This window comes from Carcharodon carcharias, chromosome 5, assembly GCF_017639515.1.
Source record: "Carcharodon carcharias isolate sCarCar2 chromosome 5, sCarCar2.pri, whole genome shotgun sequence".
In the NCBI taxonomy this organism is placed as follows: Eukaryota; Metazoa; Chordata; class Chondrichthyes; order Lamniformes; family Lamnidae; genus Carcharodon; species Carcharodon carcharias.
In genome coordinates, this window is record NC_054471.1 from 8,752,917 (window position 1) to 8,770,837 (window position 17,921).

The window sequence follows — 17,921 nt, forward strand, 5'->3', positions numbered from 1 at the left end:
GGTGGGTTTTTACAACAATCGACCATGTTTCATGGTCATCGTTAGACTTTTAATTCCAGATTTTTATTGAGTTCAAATTCCACCATCTGCTGTGGTGGGATTTGACCCCGGGTCTGTGGGTGACCCCCGGGTCTGTGGGTGACCCCCGGGTCTGTGGGTGACCCCCGGGTCTGTGGGTGACCCCCGGGTCTGTGGGTGACCCCCGGGTCTGTGGGTGACCCCCGGGTCTCAGCGTTATCCCCGGGTCTGTGGGTTACCCCCGGGTCTGTGGGTTACCCCCGGGTCTGTGGGTTACCCCCGGGTCTGTGGGTTACCCCCGGGTCTGTGGGTGACCCCCGGGTCTGTGGGTGACCCCCGGGTCTGTGGGTGACCCCCGGGTCTGTGGGTGACCCCCGGGTCTGTGGGTGACCCCCGGGTCTGTGGGTTACCCCCGGGTCTGTGGGTGACCCCCGGGTCTCAGCGTTACGCCCGGGTCTGTGGGTTACCCCCGGGTCTGTGGGTTACCCCCGGGTCTGTGGGTTACCCCCGGGTCTGTGGGTTACCCCCGGGTCTGTGGGTTACCCCCGGGTCTCTGCGTGACCCCGGGTCTCTGCGTGACCCCGGGTCTCTGCGTGACCCCCGGGTCTCTGCGTGACCCCCGGGTCTCTGCGTGACCCCCGGGTCTCTGCGTGACCCCGGGTCTCTGCGTGACCCCGGGTCTCTGCGTTACCCCCGGGTCTGTGGGTTACCCCCGGGTCTCTGCGTGACCCCGGGTCTCTGCGTGACCCCGGGTCTCTGCGTTACCCCCGGGTCTGTGGGTTACCCCCGGGTCTCTGCGTTACCCCGGGTCTCAGCGTTACCCCGGGTCTCAGGGTTACCCCCGGGTCTGTGGGTGACCCCCGGGTCTGTGGGTGACCCCCGGGTCTGTGGGTTACCCCCGGGTCTGTGGGTTACCCCCGGGTCTGTGGGTTACCCCCGGGTCTGTGGGTTACCCCCGGGTCTCAGCGTTACCCCGGGTCTGTGGGTGACCCCCGGGTCTGTGGGTGACCCCCGGGTCTCTGCGTGACCCCGGGTCTCTGCGTTACCCCCGGGTCTGTGGGTTACCCCCGGGTCTCTGCGTTACCCCGGGTCTCTGCGTTACCCCGGGTCTCAGCGTTACCCCGGGTCTGTGGGTGACCCCCGGGTCTGTGGGTGACCCCCGGGTCTGTGGGTGACCCCGGGTCTCTGCGTGACCCCCGGGTCTCTGCGTTACCCCGGGTCTCTGCGTTACCCCGGGTCTCTGCGTTACCCCGGGTCTCAGCGTTACCCCCGGGTCTCAGCGTTACCCCCGGGTCTGTGGGTTACCCCCGGGTCTCTGCGTTACCCCGGGTCTCTGCGTTACCCCGGGTCTGTGGGTTACCCCCGGGTCTGTGGGTGACCCCCGGGTCTGTGGGTGACCCCCGGGTCTGTGGGTGACCCCCGGGTCTCTGCGTGACCCCCGGGTCTCTGCGTTACCCCGGGTCTCTGCGTTACCCCGGGTCTCTGCGTTACCCCGGGTCTCAGCGTTACCCCGGGTCTCAGCGTTACCCCGGGTCTGTGGGGTACCTGTCTGCTGACAGTACCAGAACACCACACCCTCCCCTTTAATCATCTGGGAGTGTTTGAGTGGGAGAGTTAGTGTCTAACTGTGTGCTTTTCACTTTCCTAATCACAAAATCCACACTCACTCACTCTCTCTCTCTCTCTCTCTCTCCCCCTCCCCATCGCTCTCTTTCCCTCTTCCCCCATCCCCATCCCCCTCCCCCCTCGCTCTCCTTCCCCCTCCCCCCTCGCTCTCCTTCCCCTCCCCCCTCCCCCCTCGCTCTCCTTCCCCCTCCCCCCCTCCCCCCTCGCTCTCCTTCCCCCTCCCCCCCTCCCCCCCTCGCTCTCCTTCCCCCTCCCCCACTCGCTCTCCTTCCCCCTCCCCCCCTCGCTCTCCTTCCCCCTCCCCCCTCCCCCCCTCGCTCTCCTTCCCCCTCCCCCACTCGCTCTCCTTCCCCCTCCCCCCTCGCTCTCCTTCCCCCTCCCCCCTTCCCCACTCGCTCTCCTTCCCCCCTCCCCCCTCGCTCTCCTTCCCCCCTCCCCCCTCGCTCTCCTTCCCCCTTCCCCACTCGCTCTCCTTCCCCCTCCCCCCTCGCTCTCCTTCCCCCTCCCCCCTCGCTCTCCTTCCCCCTCCCCCTCCCCCCCTCGCTCTCCTTCCCCCCTCCCCCCCTCGCTCTCCTTCCCCCTCCCCCCTCGCTCTCCTTCCCCCTCCCCCCCTCGCTCTCCTTCCCCCTCCCCCCCCTCGCTCTCCTTCCCCCCTCCCCCCCCTCGCTCTCCTTCCCCCCCTCCCCCCCTCGCTCTCCTTCCCCCTCCCCCTCCCCCCACTCGCTCTCCTTCCCCCTCCCCCCCTCGCTCTCCTTCCCCCTCCCCCTCCCCCCCTCGCTCTCCTTCCCCCTCCCCCTCCCCCCTCGCTCTCCTTCCCCCTCCCCCTCCCCCCTCGCTCTCCTTCCCCCCTCCCCCCCTCGCTCTCCTTCCCCCCTCCCCCCCTCGCTCTCCTTCCCCCTCCCCCTCCCCCCCTCGCTCTCCTTCCCCCTCCCCCTCGCTCTCCTTCCCCCTCCCCCCTCGCTCTCCTTCCCCCTCCCCCCCTCGCTCTCCTTCCCCCTCCCCCTCCCCCACTCGCTCTCCTTCCCCCTCCCCCTCCCCTCGCTCTCCTTCCCCCTCCCCCTCCCCCACTCGCTCTCCTTCCCCCTCCCCCCCTCGCTCTCCTTCCCCCCTCCCCCCTCGCTCTCCTTCCCCCTCCCCCTCCCCCTCGCTCTCCTTCCCCCTCCCCCTCCCCCACTCGCTCTCCTTCCCCCTCCCCCCCTCGCTCTCCTTCCCCCCTCCCCCCTCGCTCTCCTTCCCCCTCCCCCACTCGCTCTCCTTCCCCCTCCCCCCTCGCTCTCCTTCCCCCTCCCCCTCCCCCCTCGCTCTCCTTCCCCCTCCCCCCTCGCTCTCCTTCCCCCTCCCCCTCCCCCCTCGCTCTCCTTCCCCCCTCCCCCCTTGCTCTCCTTCCCCCTCCCCCCTCGCTCTCCTTCCCCCTCCCCCTCCCCCCTCGCTCTCCTTCCCCCTCCCCCCTCGCTCTCCTTCCCCCTCCCCCCTCCCCACTCGCTCTCCTTCCCCCTCCCCCCTTGCTCTCCTTCCCCCTCCCCCCTCGCTCTCCTTCCCCCTCCCCCTCCCCCCTCGCTCTCCTTCCCCCTCCCCCCTTGCTCTCCTTCCCCCTCCCCCCTCGCTCTCCTTCCCCCTCCCCCTCGCTCTCCTTCCCCCTCCCCCTCCCCCCTCGCTCTCCTTCCCCCTCCCCCCTCGCTCTCCTTCCCCCTCCCCCTCCCCCCTCGCTCTCCTTCCCCCTCCCCCCTTGCTCTCCTTCCCCCTCCCCCCCTCGCTCTCCTTCCCCCTCCCCCCCTCGCTCTCCTTCCCCCTCCCCCCTCGCTCTCCTTCCCCCTCCCCCCCTCGCTCTCCTTCCCCCTCCCCCCTCGCTCTCCTTCCCCCTCCCCCCCTCGCTCTCCTTCCCCCTCCCCCCTCGCTCTCCTTCCCCCTCCCCCCCTCGCTCTCCTTCCCCCTCCCCCCTCCCACTCGCTCTCCTTCCCCCTCCCCCCTTGCTCTCCTTCCCCCTCCCCCCCTCGCTCTCCTTCCCCCTCCCCCCCTCGCTCTCCTTCCCCCTCCCCCCTCGCTCTCCTTCCCCCTCCCCCCCTCGCTCTCCTTCCCCCTCCCCCCTCGCTCTCCTTCCCCCCTCCCCCCCTCGCTCTCCTTCCCCCTCCCCCCTCGCTCTCCTTCCCCCCTCCCCCCTCGCTCTCCTTCCCCCCTCCCCCCCTCGCTCTCCTTCCCCCCTCCCCCCCTCGCTCTCCTTCCCCCTCCCCCCTCGCTCTCCTTCCCCCTCCCCCCCTCGCTCTCCTTCCCCCCTCCCCCCCTCGCTCTCCTTCCCCCCTCCCCCCCTCGCTCTCCTTCCCCCTCCCCCTCCCCCCTCGCTCTCCTTCCCCCTCCCCCCTCGCTCTCCTTCCCCCTCCCCCTCCCCCCTCGCTCTCCTTCCCCCCTCCCCCCTCGCTCTCCTTCCCCCTCCCCCCTCGCTCTCCTTCCCCCTCCCCCCTCGCTCTCCTTCCCCCTCCCCCCTCGCTCTCCTTCCCCCTCCCCCACTCGCTCTCCTTCCCCCTCCCCCCCTCGCTCTCCTTCCCCCTCCCCCACTCGCTCTCCTTCCCCTCCCCCTCCCCCCCTCGCTCTCCTTCCCCCTCCCCCACTCGCTCTCCTTCCCCCCCTCCCCCCCTCGCTCTCCTTCCCCCTCCCCCCTCGCTCTCCTTCCCCCTCCCCCCCTCGCTCTCCTTCCCCCTCCCCCCTCGCTCTCCTTCCCCCTCCCCCCTCGCTCTCCTTCCCCCCCCCCTCCCCCTCGCTCACCCTCTCTCTCTCTCTCTCTCTCTCTCTCTCTCTCTCCCTGCCACCCCCTCCCCCTCCCCCCTCGCTCTCCTTCCCCCTCCCCCTCCCCCTCGCTCACCCTCTCTCTCTCTCTCTCTCTCTCTCCCTGCCACCCCCTCCCCCTCCCCCCTCGCTCTCCTTCACAGGGTAACCCAGCGCGATGGCGAGACTTCCATTCAGCCACGGTGATGGGCAGCCGGATGTACGTGTTTGGGGGCCGGGCAGATCGCTTTGGCCCGTTTCATTCCAACAATGAGATCTACTGTAATCGTATCAAAGTGTTTGACACAGAGACCAATCACTGGCTGGACTCTCCCACCACACAGCTCCTCCCCGAAGGCAGGAGGAGCCACTCAGCGTGTAAGTAACCTCCCTCTGTGGTATGGGCCCTGCGAATGAATGGGACTGGGGTAGTGAGACGGGCTGACACCTCCACCAGAGCTCCATTCCCTCCCTGTCAGTGAGAGTAATCTTCACCCCAGCTTCTGACCACCTCCAACAAGATCAGGCCCAGCCATTGCTCCAACACCTTCACTTGGGCCACAACTGGCAAGTTCTCACCTGAGGGGTCACAAATGCTCCGAAGTTACAGCACCCCACCTGGAAACTGGCGTCAGCCTTGGCTCAGGGGTAGTTTGTGTTTACTTATCCCTTCCCAAAATGCAAGTATCACTAGCTTGGCCAGCACTGATTGCCCATTATTAACACCCATGTTGAGGGTCAGTGCTGAGGGAGTGCCGCACTGTCGGAGGGTCAGTGCTGAGGGAGTGCCGCACTGTCGGAGGGTCAGTGCTGAGGGAGTGCCGCACTGTCGGAGGGTCAGTGCTGAGGGAGTGCCGCACTGTCGGAGGGTCAGTGCTGAGGGAGTGCCGCACTGTCGGAGGGTCAGTGCTGAGGGAGTGCCGCACTGTCGGAGGGTCAGTGCTGAGGGAGTGCCGCACTGTCGGAGGGTCAGTGCTGAGGGAGTGCCGCACTGTCGGAGGGTCAGTGCTGAGGGAGTGCCGCACTGTCGGAGGGTCAGTGCTGAGGGAGTGCCGCACTGTCGGAGGGTCAGTGCTGAGGGAGTGCCGCACTGTCGGAGGGTCAGTGCTGAGGGAGTGCCGCACTGTCGGAGGGTCAGTGCTGAGGGAGTGCCGCACTGTCGGAGGGTCAGTGCTGAGGGAGTGCCGCACTGTCGGAGGGTCAGTGCTGAGGGAGTGCCGCACTGTCGGAGGGTCAGTGCTGAGGGAGTGCCGCACTGTCGGAGGGTCAGTGCTGAGGGAGTGCCGCACTGTCGGAGGGTCAGTGCTGAGGGAGTGCCGCACTGTCGGAGGGTCAGTGCTGAGGGAGTGCCGCACTGTCGGAGGGTCAGTGCTGAGGGAGTGCCGCACTGTCGGAGGGTCAGTGCTGAGGGAGTGCCGCACTGTCGGAGGGTCAGTGCTGAGGGAGTGCCGCACTGTCGGAGGGTCAGTGCTGAGGGAGTGCCGCACTGTCGGAGGGTCAGTGCTGAGGGAGTGCCGCACTGTCAGAGGGTCAGTGCTGAGGTATGGAAGCAGAAGGGCCCAAGGCCATTTTTCAAACAAGATCAAGGAAATTTTTCTCAGTATTTTGGCCAATATTTGTCCCCCAGTCAACATCACTCAAACAGATTATCTGGTCGTTCTCATGTTGTTTGTGAGAGTTTGCTCTAAATAGATTGGCTGCTACATTACAACAGTGACTATTCTTCAGCGGTATTTCATTGACCTCCTGACACCCCAAAGCCTGACTATCATCCACATGGCACAAGTCAGGAGTGTGATGGAATACTCCCCACTTGCCTGGACGAGTGCAACTCCCACAATACTCAAGAAGCTGGACACCATCCAGGACAAAGCAGCCGCTTGATTGACGCCCCATCCACAAACATTCACTCCCTCCACCACCGAGGCACAGTAGCAGCAGTGTGTGTACCATCTACAAGATGCACTGCAGGAACTCACCAAGGCTCCTTAGGCAGCACCTTCCAAACCCATGACCACTACCATCTAGAAGGACAAGGGCACCACCACCTGGAAGTTCCCCTCCAAGTCACTCACTATCCTGACTTGGAAGTATATCGCCGTTCCTTCACTGTCACTGGGTCAAAATCCTGGGATTTCCTAACACTATGGAAACGTCCTCATATAGCAGCTAAAGGGGGAGGTTCACCATCACCTTGGGGGACAATGAGAGATGGGCAATAAATGCTGGCCTTGCCAGTGACTATCACGTCAAAGGCAGAATATGTTGTGTTTCTTCTTAAATTGCCACCCCTGAAACTGTTCCTTTGTGTTGGGCTGCCTCCTCTGTCCTTTACCTCTGCCCACTCTGTATGAGTCCGTCTCCTTTCTCTTTCTCTCAGGGTCAGCTTGGACATGGAGCACCAATCACCCTGCAGTTCGGAAGGGCATCATCACTGTGCTGGCCCCGCTGCCCCCATGTTACATTGGGAGCACGTATCCCAGCTGGGTGTTACTGCGACTTTAGTGGGAGGGTTGGCTTCTTGTTTGGGGTACTGGGAGTGCAGCCCCTCAACCTGTCCCATTGCCTACTCTCCCCTTCTAACCTTTCCCCCCTTCCTTTCCTGCAGTTACCTACAACAGTGAACTGTACATATTTGGTGGTTACAATGCAAGACTAGACCGGCACTTTAATGACTTGTGGAAATACAATCCTGGTAAGTGAGGGGTCCTCTGTCATCTGGTCATGTTTTACTGGTCATTCAGGGGATGTGGGCACCGCTGGCTAGGCCAGCATTTATTGCCCATCCCTATTTGCCCTCAAAGATAATTTTTAATTGTCTGAGGCCAAAAAGTTTATGTTTGAGTCTTGTTTATACAGAGGCAGAACTTTACTCTGATATATAACATTTCATCAAACAGTCCTATACACAGAGAATCTCTCTCTTCATGTCACTCCTGGCAAGACTGTCATTTTATATCTGCACCTCGACTGTGGCCGACTGTCCGGGGGATTGGTGTCCAGACAGGGACTGACTGTCCGGGGGATTGGTGTCCGTGTGGGGACTGACTGTCCGGGGGATTGGTGTCCGTACAGGGACTGACTGTCCGGGGGATTGGTGTCCAGACAGGGACCGACTGTCCGGGGGATTGGTGTCCAGACAGGGACTGACTGTCCGGGGGATTGGTGTCCGTACAGGGACTGACTGTCCGGGGGATTGGTGTCCGTACAGGGACTGACTGTCCGGGGGATTGGTGTCCGTACAGGGACTGACTGTCCGGGGGATTGGTGTCCAGACAGGGACTGACTGTCCGGGGGATTGGTGTCCAGACAGGGACTGACTGTCCGGGGGATTGGTGTCCAGACAGGGACTGACTGTCCGGGGGATTGGTGTCCAGACAGGGACTGACTGTCCGGGGGATTGGTGTCCGTACAGGGACCGACTGTCCGGGGGATTGGTGTCCAGACAGGGACTGACTGTCCGGGGGATTGGTGTCCGTACAGGGACTGACTGTCCGGGGGATTGGTGTCCAGACAGGGACTGACTGTCCGGGGGATTGGTGTCCGTGTGGGGACTGACTGTCCAGGGGATTGGTGTCCGTACAGGGACCGACTGTCCGGGGGATTGGTGTCCAGACGGGGACTGACTGTCCGGGGGATTGGTGTCCGTACAGGGACTGACTGTCCGGGGGATTGGTGTCCAGACAGGGACTGACTGTCCGGGGGATTGGTGTCCGTGTGGGGACTGACTGTCCGGGGAATTGGTGTCCGTACAGGGACTGACTGTCCGGGGGATTGGTGTCCGTACGGGGACCGACTGTCCGGGGGATTGGTGTCCGTGTGGGGACCGACTGTCCGGGGGATTGGTGTCCGTGTGGGGACCGACTGTCCAGGGGATTGGTGTCCGTGTGGGGACCGACTGTCCAGGGGATTGGTGTCCAGACGGGGACTGACTGTCCGGGGGATTGGTGTCCAGACAGGGACTGACTGTCCGGGGGATTGGTGTCCAGACAGGGACTGACTGTCCGGGGGATTGGTGTCCAGACAGGGACTGACTGTCCAGGGGATTGGTGTCCAGACAAGGACCGACTGTCCGGGGGATTGGTGTCCGGACAGGGACCGACTGTCCGGGGGATTGGTGTCCAGACGGGGACTGACTGTCCGGGGGATTGGTGTCCAGACAGGGACTGACTGTCCGGGGGATTGGTGTCTGTACAGGGACTGACTGTCCGGGGGATTGGTGTCTGTACAGGGACTGACTGTCCGGGGGATTGGTGTCTGTACAGGGACTGACTGTCCGGGGGATTGGTGTCCGGACGGGGACCGACTGTCCGGGGGATTGGTGTCCAGACAGGGACTGACTGTCCGGGGGATTGGTGTCTGTACAGGGACTGACTGTCCGGGGGATTGGTGTCTGTACAGGGACTGACTGTCCGGGGGATTGGTGTCCGGACGGGGACCGACTGTCCGGGGGATTGGTGTCCAGACGGGGGACCGACTGTCCGGGGGATTGGTGTCCGTACGGGGACTGACTGTCCGGGGGATTGGTGTCCGTACGGGGACTGACTGTCCTGGGGATTGGTGTCTGTACAGGGACTGACTGTCCGGGGGATTGGTGACCGTACAGGGACCGACTGTCCGGGGGATTGGTGTCCAGACAGGGACCGACTGACCGGGGGATTGGTGTCCGTGTGGGGACTGACTGTCCGGGGATTGGTGTCCGTGTGGGGACTGACTGTCCGGGGGATTGGTGTCCGTACGGGCACTGACTGTCCTGGGGATTGGTGTCTGTACAGGGACTGACTGTCCGGGGGATTGGTGTCCGTGTGGGGACCGACTGTCCGGGGGATTGGTGTCCGTACGGGGACCGAGTGTCCGGGGGATTGGTGTCCGTGTGGGGACTGACTGTCCGGGGGATTGGTGTCCATACGGGGACCGACTGTCCGGGGGATTGGTGTCCATACGCGGACCGACTGTCCGAGGGATTGGTGTCTGGACGGGGACTGACTGACCGGGGATTGGTGTCCGTGTGGGGACTGACTGTCCGGGGGATTGGGGTCCGGACGGGGACTGACTGTCCGGGGGAATGCTGTACAGACAGGGAGCGACTGTCCGGGGGATTGGTGTGCAGACAGGGACTGACTGTCCGGGGGATTGGTGTCTGTACAGGTGCCGACTGTCCGGGGGATTGGTGACCGTGTGGGGACCGACTGTCCGGGGGATTGGTGTCCGTGTGGGGACCGACTGTCCAGGGGATTGGTGTCCGTGTGGGGACCGACTGTCCAGGGGATTGGTGTCCAGACGGGGACTGACTGTCCGGGGGATTGGTGTCCAGACAGGGACTGACTGTCCGGGGGATTGGTGTCCAGACAGGGACTGACTGTCCGGGGGATTGGTGTCCAGACAGGGACTGACTGTCCAGGGGATTGGTGTCCAGACAAGGACCGACTGTCCGGGGGATTGGTGTCCGGACAGGGACCGACTGTCCGGGGGATTGGTGTCCAGACGGGGACTGACTGTCCGGGGGATTGGTGTCCGTACAGGGACTGACTGTCCGGGGGATTGGTGTCCAGACAGGGACTGACTGTCCGGGGGATTGGTGTCCGTGTGGGGACTGACTGTCCGGGGAATTGGTGTCCGTACAGGGACTGACTGTCCGGGGGATTGGTGTCCGTACGGGGATCGACTGTCCGGTGGATTGGTGTCCAGACAGGGACTGACTGTCCGGGGGATTGGTGTCCGTGTGGGGACTGACTGTCCGGGGAATTGGTGTCCGTACAGGGACTGACTGTCCGGGGGATTGGTGTCCGTACGGGGACCGACTGTCCGGGGGATTGGTGTCCGTGTGTGGACCGACTGTCCAGGGGATTGGTGTCCGTGTGGGGACTGACTGTCCGGGGGATTGGTGTCTGTATGGGAACCGACTGTCCGGGGGATTGGTGTCTGGACGGGGACTGACTGTCCGGGGGATTGGTGTCCGGACGGGGACTGACTGTCCGGGAGATTGGTGTCCGGACGGGGACTGACTGACTGGGGATTGGTGTCCGTGTGGGGACTGACTGTCAGGGGGATTGGTGTCCGGACGGGGACTGACTGTCCGGGGGATTGGTGTCCAGACAGGGACTGACTGTCCGGGGATTGGTGTCCGGACGGGGACTGACTATCCGGGGGATTGGTGTCCGTGTGGGGACTGACTGTCCGGGGGATTGGTGTCCAGACAGGGACCGACTGTCCGGGGGATTGGTGTCCGGACAGAGACCGACTGTCCGGGGGATTGGTGTCCGGACAGAGACCGACTGTCCGGGGGATTGGTGTCCGTACAGGGACTGACTGTCCGGGGGATTGGTGTCCGTACAGGGACTGACTGTCCGGGGGATTGGTGTCCGTACAGGGACTGACTGTCCGGGGGATTGGTGTCCCGACAGGGACTGACTGTCCGGGGGATTGGTGTCCCGACAGGGACTGACTGTCCGGGGGATTGGTGTCCCGACAGGGACCGACTGTCCGGGGGATTGGTGTCCGTGTGGGGACCGACTGTCCGGGGGATTGGGGTCCGGACGGGGACTGACTGTCTGGGGGATTGGTGTCCAGACAGGGACCGACTGTCCGGGGGATTGGTGTCCAGACAGGGACTGACTGTCCGGGGGATTGGTGTCCAGACAGGGACTGACTGTCCGGGGGATTGGTGTCCGTACCGGCACTGACTGACCGGGGGTTTGGTGTCCAGACAGGGACTGACTGTCCGGGGATTGGTGTCCGTACTGGGACTGACTGTCTGGGGAATTGGTGTCTGTACAGGGACCGACTGTCCGGGGGATTGGTGTCCGTGTGGGGACCGACTGTCCGGGGGATTGGTGTCTGTACGGGGACCGACTGTCCGCGGGATTGGTGTCCGTGTGGGGACTGACTGTCCGGGGGATTGGTGTCTGTACAGGTACCGACTGTCCGGGGGATTGGTGTCCGTGTGGGGACCGACTGTCCGGGGTATTGGTGTCTGTACAGGTACTGACTGTCCGGGGGATTGGTGTCCAGACGGGGACTGACTGTCCGGGGGATTGGTGTCTGTACAGGTACCGACTGTCCGGGGGATTGGTGTCCGTGTGGGGACCGACTGTCCGGGGGATTGGTGTCTGTACAGGTACTGACTGTCCGGGGGATTGGTGTCCAGACGGGGACTGACTGTCCGGGGCATTGGTGTCCAGACAGGGACTGACTCTCCGGGGGATTGGTGTCCAGACGGGGACTGACTGTCTGGGGGATTGGTGTCCGTGTGGGGACTGACTGTCCGGGGGATTGGTGTCCGTACGGGCACTGACTGACCGGGGGATTGGTGTCCGTACGGGCACTGACTGTCCGGGGGATTGGTGTCCAGACAGGGACTGACTGTCCGGGGGATTGGTGTCCGTGTGGGGACTGACTGTCCGGGGAATTGGTGTCCGTACAGGGACTGACTGTCCGGGGGATTGGTGTCCGTACGGGGACCGACTGTCCGGGGGATTGGTGTCCGTGTGGGGACCGACTGTCCGGGGGATTGGTGTCCGTGTGGGGACCGACTGTCCAGGGGATTGGTGTCCGTGTGGGGACCGACTGTCCAGGGGATTGGTGTCCAGACGGGGACTGACTGTCCGGGGGATTGGTGTCCAGACAGGGACTGACTGTCCGGGGGATTGGTGTCCAGACAGGGACTGACTGTCCGGGGGATTGGTGTCCAGACAGGGACTGACTGTCCAGGGGATTGGTGTCCAGACAAGGACCGACTGTCCGGGGGATTGGTGTCCAGACAAGGACCGACTGTCCGGGGGATTGGTGTCCAGACGGGGACTGACTGTCCGGGGGATTGGTGTCCGTACAGGGACTGACTGTCCGGGGGATTGGTGTCCAGACAGGGACTGACTGTCCGGGGGATTGGTGTCCGTGTGGGGACTGACTGTCCGGGGAATTGGTGTCCGTACAGGGACTGACTGTCCGGGGGATTGGTGTCCGTACGGGGACCGACTGTCCGGGGGATTGGTGTCCAGACAGGGACTGACTGTCCGGGGGATTGGTGTCCGTGTGGGGACTGACTGTCCGGGGAATTGGTGTCCGTACAGGGACTGACTGTCCGGGGGATTGGTGTCCGTACGGGGACCGACTGTCCGGGGGATTGGTGTCCGTGTGGGGACCGACTGTCCAGGGGATTGGTGTCCGTGTGGGGACTGACTGTCCGGGGGATTGGTGTCTGTATGGGAACCGACTGTCCGGGGGATTGGTGTCTGGACGGGGACTGACTGTCCGGGGGATTGGTGTCCGGACGGGGACTGACTGTCCGGGAGATTGGTGTCCGGACGGTGACTGACTGTCCGGGGGATTGGTGTCCGGACGGGGACTGACTGACTGGGGATTGGTGTCCGTGTGGGGACTGACTGTCAGGGGGATTGGTGTCCGGACGGGGACTGACTGTCCGGGGGATTGGTGTCCAGACAGGGACTGACTGTCCGGGGATTGGTGTCCGGACGGGGACTGACTATCCGGGGGATTGGTGTCCGTGTGGGGACTGACTGTCCGGGGGATTGGTGTCCAGACAGGGACCGACTGTCCGGGGGATTGGTGTCCGGACAGAGACCGACTGTCCGGGGGATTGGTGTCCGGACAGAGACCGACTGTCCGGGGGATTGGTGTCCGTACAGGGACTGACTGTCCGGGGGATTGGTGTCCGTACAGGGACTGACTGTCCGGGGGATTGGTGTCCGTACAGGGACTGACTGTCCGGGGGATTGGTGTCCCGACAGGGACTGACTGTCCGGGGGATTGGTGTCCCGACAGGGACTGACTGTCCGGGGGATTGGTGTCCGTGTGGGGACCGACTGTCCGGGGGATTGGGGTCCGGACGGGGACTGACTGTCTGGGGGATTGGTGTCCAGACAGGGACCGACTGTCCGGGGGATTGGTGTCCGTACCGGCACTGACTGACCGGGGGTTTGGTGTCCAGACAGGGACTGACTGTCCGTGGATTGGTGTCCGTACTGGGACTGACTGTCTGGGGAATTGGTGTCTGTACAGGGACCGACTGTCCGGGGGATTGGTGTCCGTGTGGGGACCGACTGTCCGGGGTATTGGTGTCTGTACAGGTACTGACTGTCCGGGGGATTGGTGTCCAGACGGGGACTGACTGTCCGGGGGATTGGTGTCTGTACAGGTACCGACTGTCCGGGGGATTGGTGTCCGTGTGGGGACCGACTGTCCGGGGGATTGGTGTCTGTACAGGTACTGACTGTCCGGGGGATTGGTGTCCAGACGGGGACTGACTGTCCGGGGCATTGGTGTCCAGACAGGGACTGACTCTCCGGGGGATTGGTGTCCAGACGGGGACTGACTGTCTGGGGGATTGGTGTCCGTGTGGGGACTGACTGTCCGGGGGATTGGTGTCCGTACGGGCACTGACTGACCGGGGGATTGGTGTCCGTACGGGCACTGACTGACCGGGGGATTGGTGTCCAGACAGGTACTGACTGCCCGGGGATTGGTGTCCGTACAGGGACTGACTGTCCGGGGAATTGGTGTCTGTACAGGGACTCACTGTCCGGGGGATTGGTGTCCGTGTGGGGACCGACTGTCCGGGGGATTGGTGTCTGTACGGGGACCGACTGTCCGGGGGATTGGTGTCCGTGTGGGGACCGACTGTCCGGGGGATTGGTGTCTGTACAGGTCTTGACTGTCCGGGGGATTGGTGTCCAGACGGCGACTGACTGTCCGGGGGATTGGTGTCCGGACGGGGACTGGCTGTCCGGGGGATTGGTGTCCGTACAGGGACTGACTGTCCGGGGGATTGGTGTCCGTGTGTGGACCGACTGTCCGGGGGATTGGTGTCCGTGTGGGGACTGACTGTCCGGGGGATTGGTGTCCGTGTGGGGACTGACTGTCCGGGGGATTTGTGTCCGTACAGGGACTGACCGTCCGAGGGATTGGTGTCCGTACAGGGACTGACTGTCCGGGGGATTGGTGTCCGTATAGGGACTGACTGTCCGGGGGATTGGTGTCCAGACAGGGACTGACTGTCTGGGGGATTGGTGTCTGTACAGGGACTGACTGTCCGGGGGATTGGTGTCCGTATAGGGACTGACTGTCCGGGGGATTGGTGTCCAGACAGGGACTGACTGTCTGGGGGATTGGTGTCTGTACAGGGACTGACTGTCTGGGGGATTGGTGTCTGTACAGGGACTGACTGTCCGGGGGATTGGTGTCTGTACAGGGACCGACTGTCCGGGGGATTGGTGTCTGTACAGGGACTGACTGTCCGGGGGATTGGTGTCTGTACAGGGACTGACTGTCCGGGGGATTGGTGTCTGTACGGGGACAGACTGTCCGGGGGATTGGTGTCCGGACGGGGACCGACTGTCCGGGGGATTGGTGTCCAGACGGGGACCGACTGTCCGGGGCATTGGTGTCCGTACAGGGACTGACTGTCCGGGGGATTGGTGTCCGTACGGGGACTGACTGTCCTGGGGAATGGTGTCTGTACAGGGACTGACTGTCCGGGGGATTGGTGACCGTACAGGGACCGACTGTCCGGGGGATTGGTGTCCAGACAGGGACCGACTGACCGGGGGATTGGTGTCCGTGTGGGGACTGACTGTCCGGGGATTGGTGTCCGTGTGGGGACTGACTGTCCGGGGATTGGTGTCCGTGTGGGGACTGACTGTCCGGGGGATTGGTGTCCTGACGGGGACTGACTGACCGGGGATTGGTGTCCGTGTGGGGCCTGACTGTCCGGGGGATTGGTGTCCAGACGGTGACTGACTGTCCGGGGAATTGGTGTCCGGACGGGGACTGACTGTCCGGGGGATTGGTGTCCGGACGGGGACTGACTGACCGGGGATTGGTGTCCGTGTGGGGACTGACTGTCCGGGGGATTGGTGTCCGGACGGGGACTGACTGTCCGAGGGATTGGTGTCCAGACAGGGACTGACTGTCCGGGGATTGGTGTCCGGACGGGGCCTGACTATCCGGGGGATTGGTGTCCGTGTGGGGACTGACTGTCCGGGGGATTGGTGTCCAGACTGGGACCGACTGTCCGGGGGATTGGTGTCCAGACAGGGACCGACTGTCCGGGGGATTGGTGTCCGTACAGGGCCTGACTGTCCTTGGGATTGGTGTCCGTACAGGGCCTGACTGTCCGGGGGATTGGTGTCTGTACAGGGACTGACTGTCCGGGGGATTGGTGTCTGTACAGGGACTGACTGTCCGGGGGATTGGTGTCCGTACAGGGACTGACTGTTCGGGGGATTGGTGTCCAGACAGGGACTGACTGTTCGGGGGATTGGTGTCCAGACAGGGACTGACTGTCCGGGGGATTGGTGTCTGTACAGGGACTGACTGTCCGGGGGATTGGTGTCTGTACAGGGACTGACTGTCCGGGGGATTGGTGTCTGTACAGGGACTGACTGTCCGGGGGATTGGTGTCCGGACGGGGACCGACTGTCCGGGGGATTGGTGTCCAGACAGGGACTGACTGTCCGGGGGATTGGTGTCTGTACAGGGACTGACTGTCCGGGGGATTGGTGTCTGTACAGGGACTGACTGTCCGGGGGATTGGTGTCCGGACGGGGACCGACTGTCCGGGGGATTGGTGTCCAGACGGGGACCGACTGTCCGGGGGATTGGTGTCCGTACGGGGACTGACTGTCCGGGGGATTGGTGTCCGTACGGGGACTGACTGTCCTGGGGATTGGTGTCTGTACAGGGACTGACTGTCCGGGGGATTGGTGACCGTACAGGGACCAACTGTCCGGGGGATTGGTGTCCAGACAGGGACCGACTGACCGGGGGATTGGTGTCCGTGTGGGGACTGACTGTCCGGGGATTGGTGTCCGTGTGGGGACTGACTGTCCGGGGGATTGGTGTCCGTACGGGCACTGACTGTCCTGGGGATTGGTGTCTGTACAGGGACTGACTGTCCGGGGGATTGGTGTCCGTGTGGGGACCGACTGTCCGGGGGATTGGTGTCCGTACGGGGACCGAGTGTCCGGGGGATTGGTGTCCGTGTGGGGACTGACTGTCCGGGGGATTGGTGTCCATACGGGGACCGACTGTCCGGGGGATTGGTGTCCATACGCGGACCGACTGTCCGAGGGATTGGTGTCTGGACGGGGACTGACTGACCGGGGATTGGTGTCCGTGTGGGGACTGACTGTCCGGGGGATTGGGGTCCGGACGGGGACTGACTGTCCGGGGGAATGCTGTACAGACAGGGAGCGACTGTCCGGGGGATTGGTGTGCAGACAGGGACTGACTGTCCGGGGGATTGGTGTCTGTACAGGTGCCGACTGTCCGGGGGATTGGTGACCGTGTGGGGACCGACTGTCCGGGGGATTGGTGTCTGTACAGGTACTGACTGTCCGGGGGATTGGTGTCCAGACGGGGACTGACTGTCCGTGGGATTGGTGTCTGTACAGGTACCAACTGTCCGGGGGATTGGTGTCCAGACGGGGACTGACTGTCCGGGGGATTGGTGTCCAGACGGGGACTGACTGTCCGGGGGATTGGTGTCCAGACGGGGACTGACTCTCCGGGTGATTGGTGTCCGGACGGGGACTGACTGTCCGGGGGATTGGTGTCCGTACAGGGACTGACTGACCGGGGCTTGGTGTCCGTCTGGGGACTGACTGTCCGGGGGATTGGTGTCCGTATGGGGACCGACTGTCCGGGGGATTGGTGTCCAGACAGGGACCGACTGTCCGGGGGATTGGTGTCCAGACAGGGACCGACTGTCCGGGGGATTGGTGTCCAGACAGGGACCGACTGTCCGGGGGATTGGTGTCCGTACAGGGCCTGACTGTCCTTGGGATTGGTGTCCGTACAGGGACTGACTGTCCGGGGGATTGGTGTCCGGACAGGGACTGACTGTCCGGGGGATTGGTGTCCGTGTGGGGACCGACTGTCCGGGGGATTGGTGTCCGTACAGGGCCTGACTGTCCGGGTGATTGGTGTCCGTACAGGGACTGACTGTCCGGGGGATTGGTGTCCGTACAGGGACTGACTGTCCGGGGGATTGGTGTCCATGTGGGGAACGACTGTCCGGGGGATTGGTGTCCGTGTGGGGACCGACTGTCCGGGGGATTGGTGTCTGTACAGGGACTGACTGTCCGGGGGATTAGTGTCCAGACGGGGACTGACTGTCCGGGGGATTGGTGTCCATACGGGGACCGACTGTCCTGGGGATTGGTGTCCAGACAGGGACTGACTGTCCGGGGGATTGGTGTCCAGACAGGGACTGACTGTCCGGGGGATTGGTGTCCGTACGGGCACTGATTGACCGGGGGATTGGTGTCCAGACAGGGACTGACTGTCCGGGGATTGGTGTCCGTACAGGGACTGACTGTCCGGGGAATTGGTGTCTGTACAGGGACTGACTGTCCGGGGGATTGGTGTCCGTGTGGGGACCGACTGTCCGGGGGATTGGTGTCCGTGTGGGGACTGACTGTCCGGGGGATTGGTGTCCGTGTGGGGACTGACTGTCCGGGGGATTGGTGTCCATACGGGGACCGACTGTCCGGGGGATTGGT

General features: G+C 63.7%; 1 protein-coding gene across 2 annotated transcripts in view; it reads left to right on the plus strand.

Moving 5' to 3' along the window:
- Positions 1-17,921, plus strand: part of klhdc3 (kelch domain containing 3) — a 117,453-nt gene that overhangs the window by 39,845 nt on the left and 59,687 nt on the right. For both annotated transcript variants that reach the window (XM_041187255.1, XM_041187256.1), the window contains exons 6-7: positions 4,566-4,779; positions 7,010-7,096. In XM_041187255.1, the coding sequence (XP_041043189.1) occupies positions 4,566-4,779; positions 7,010-7,096 (301 nt within the window). The remainder of the gene's footprint in view (positions 1-4,565; positions 4,780-7,009; positions 7,097-17,921) is intronic.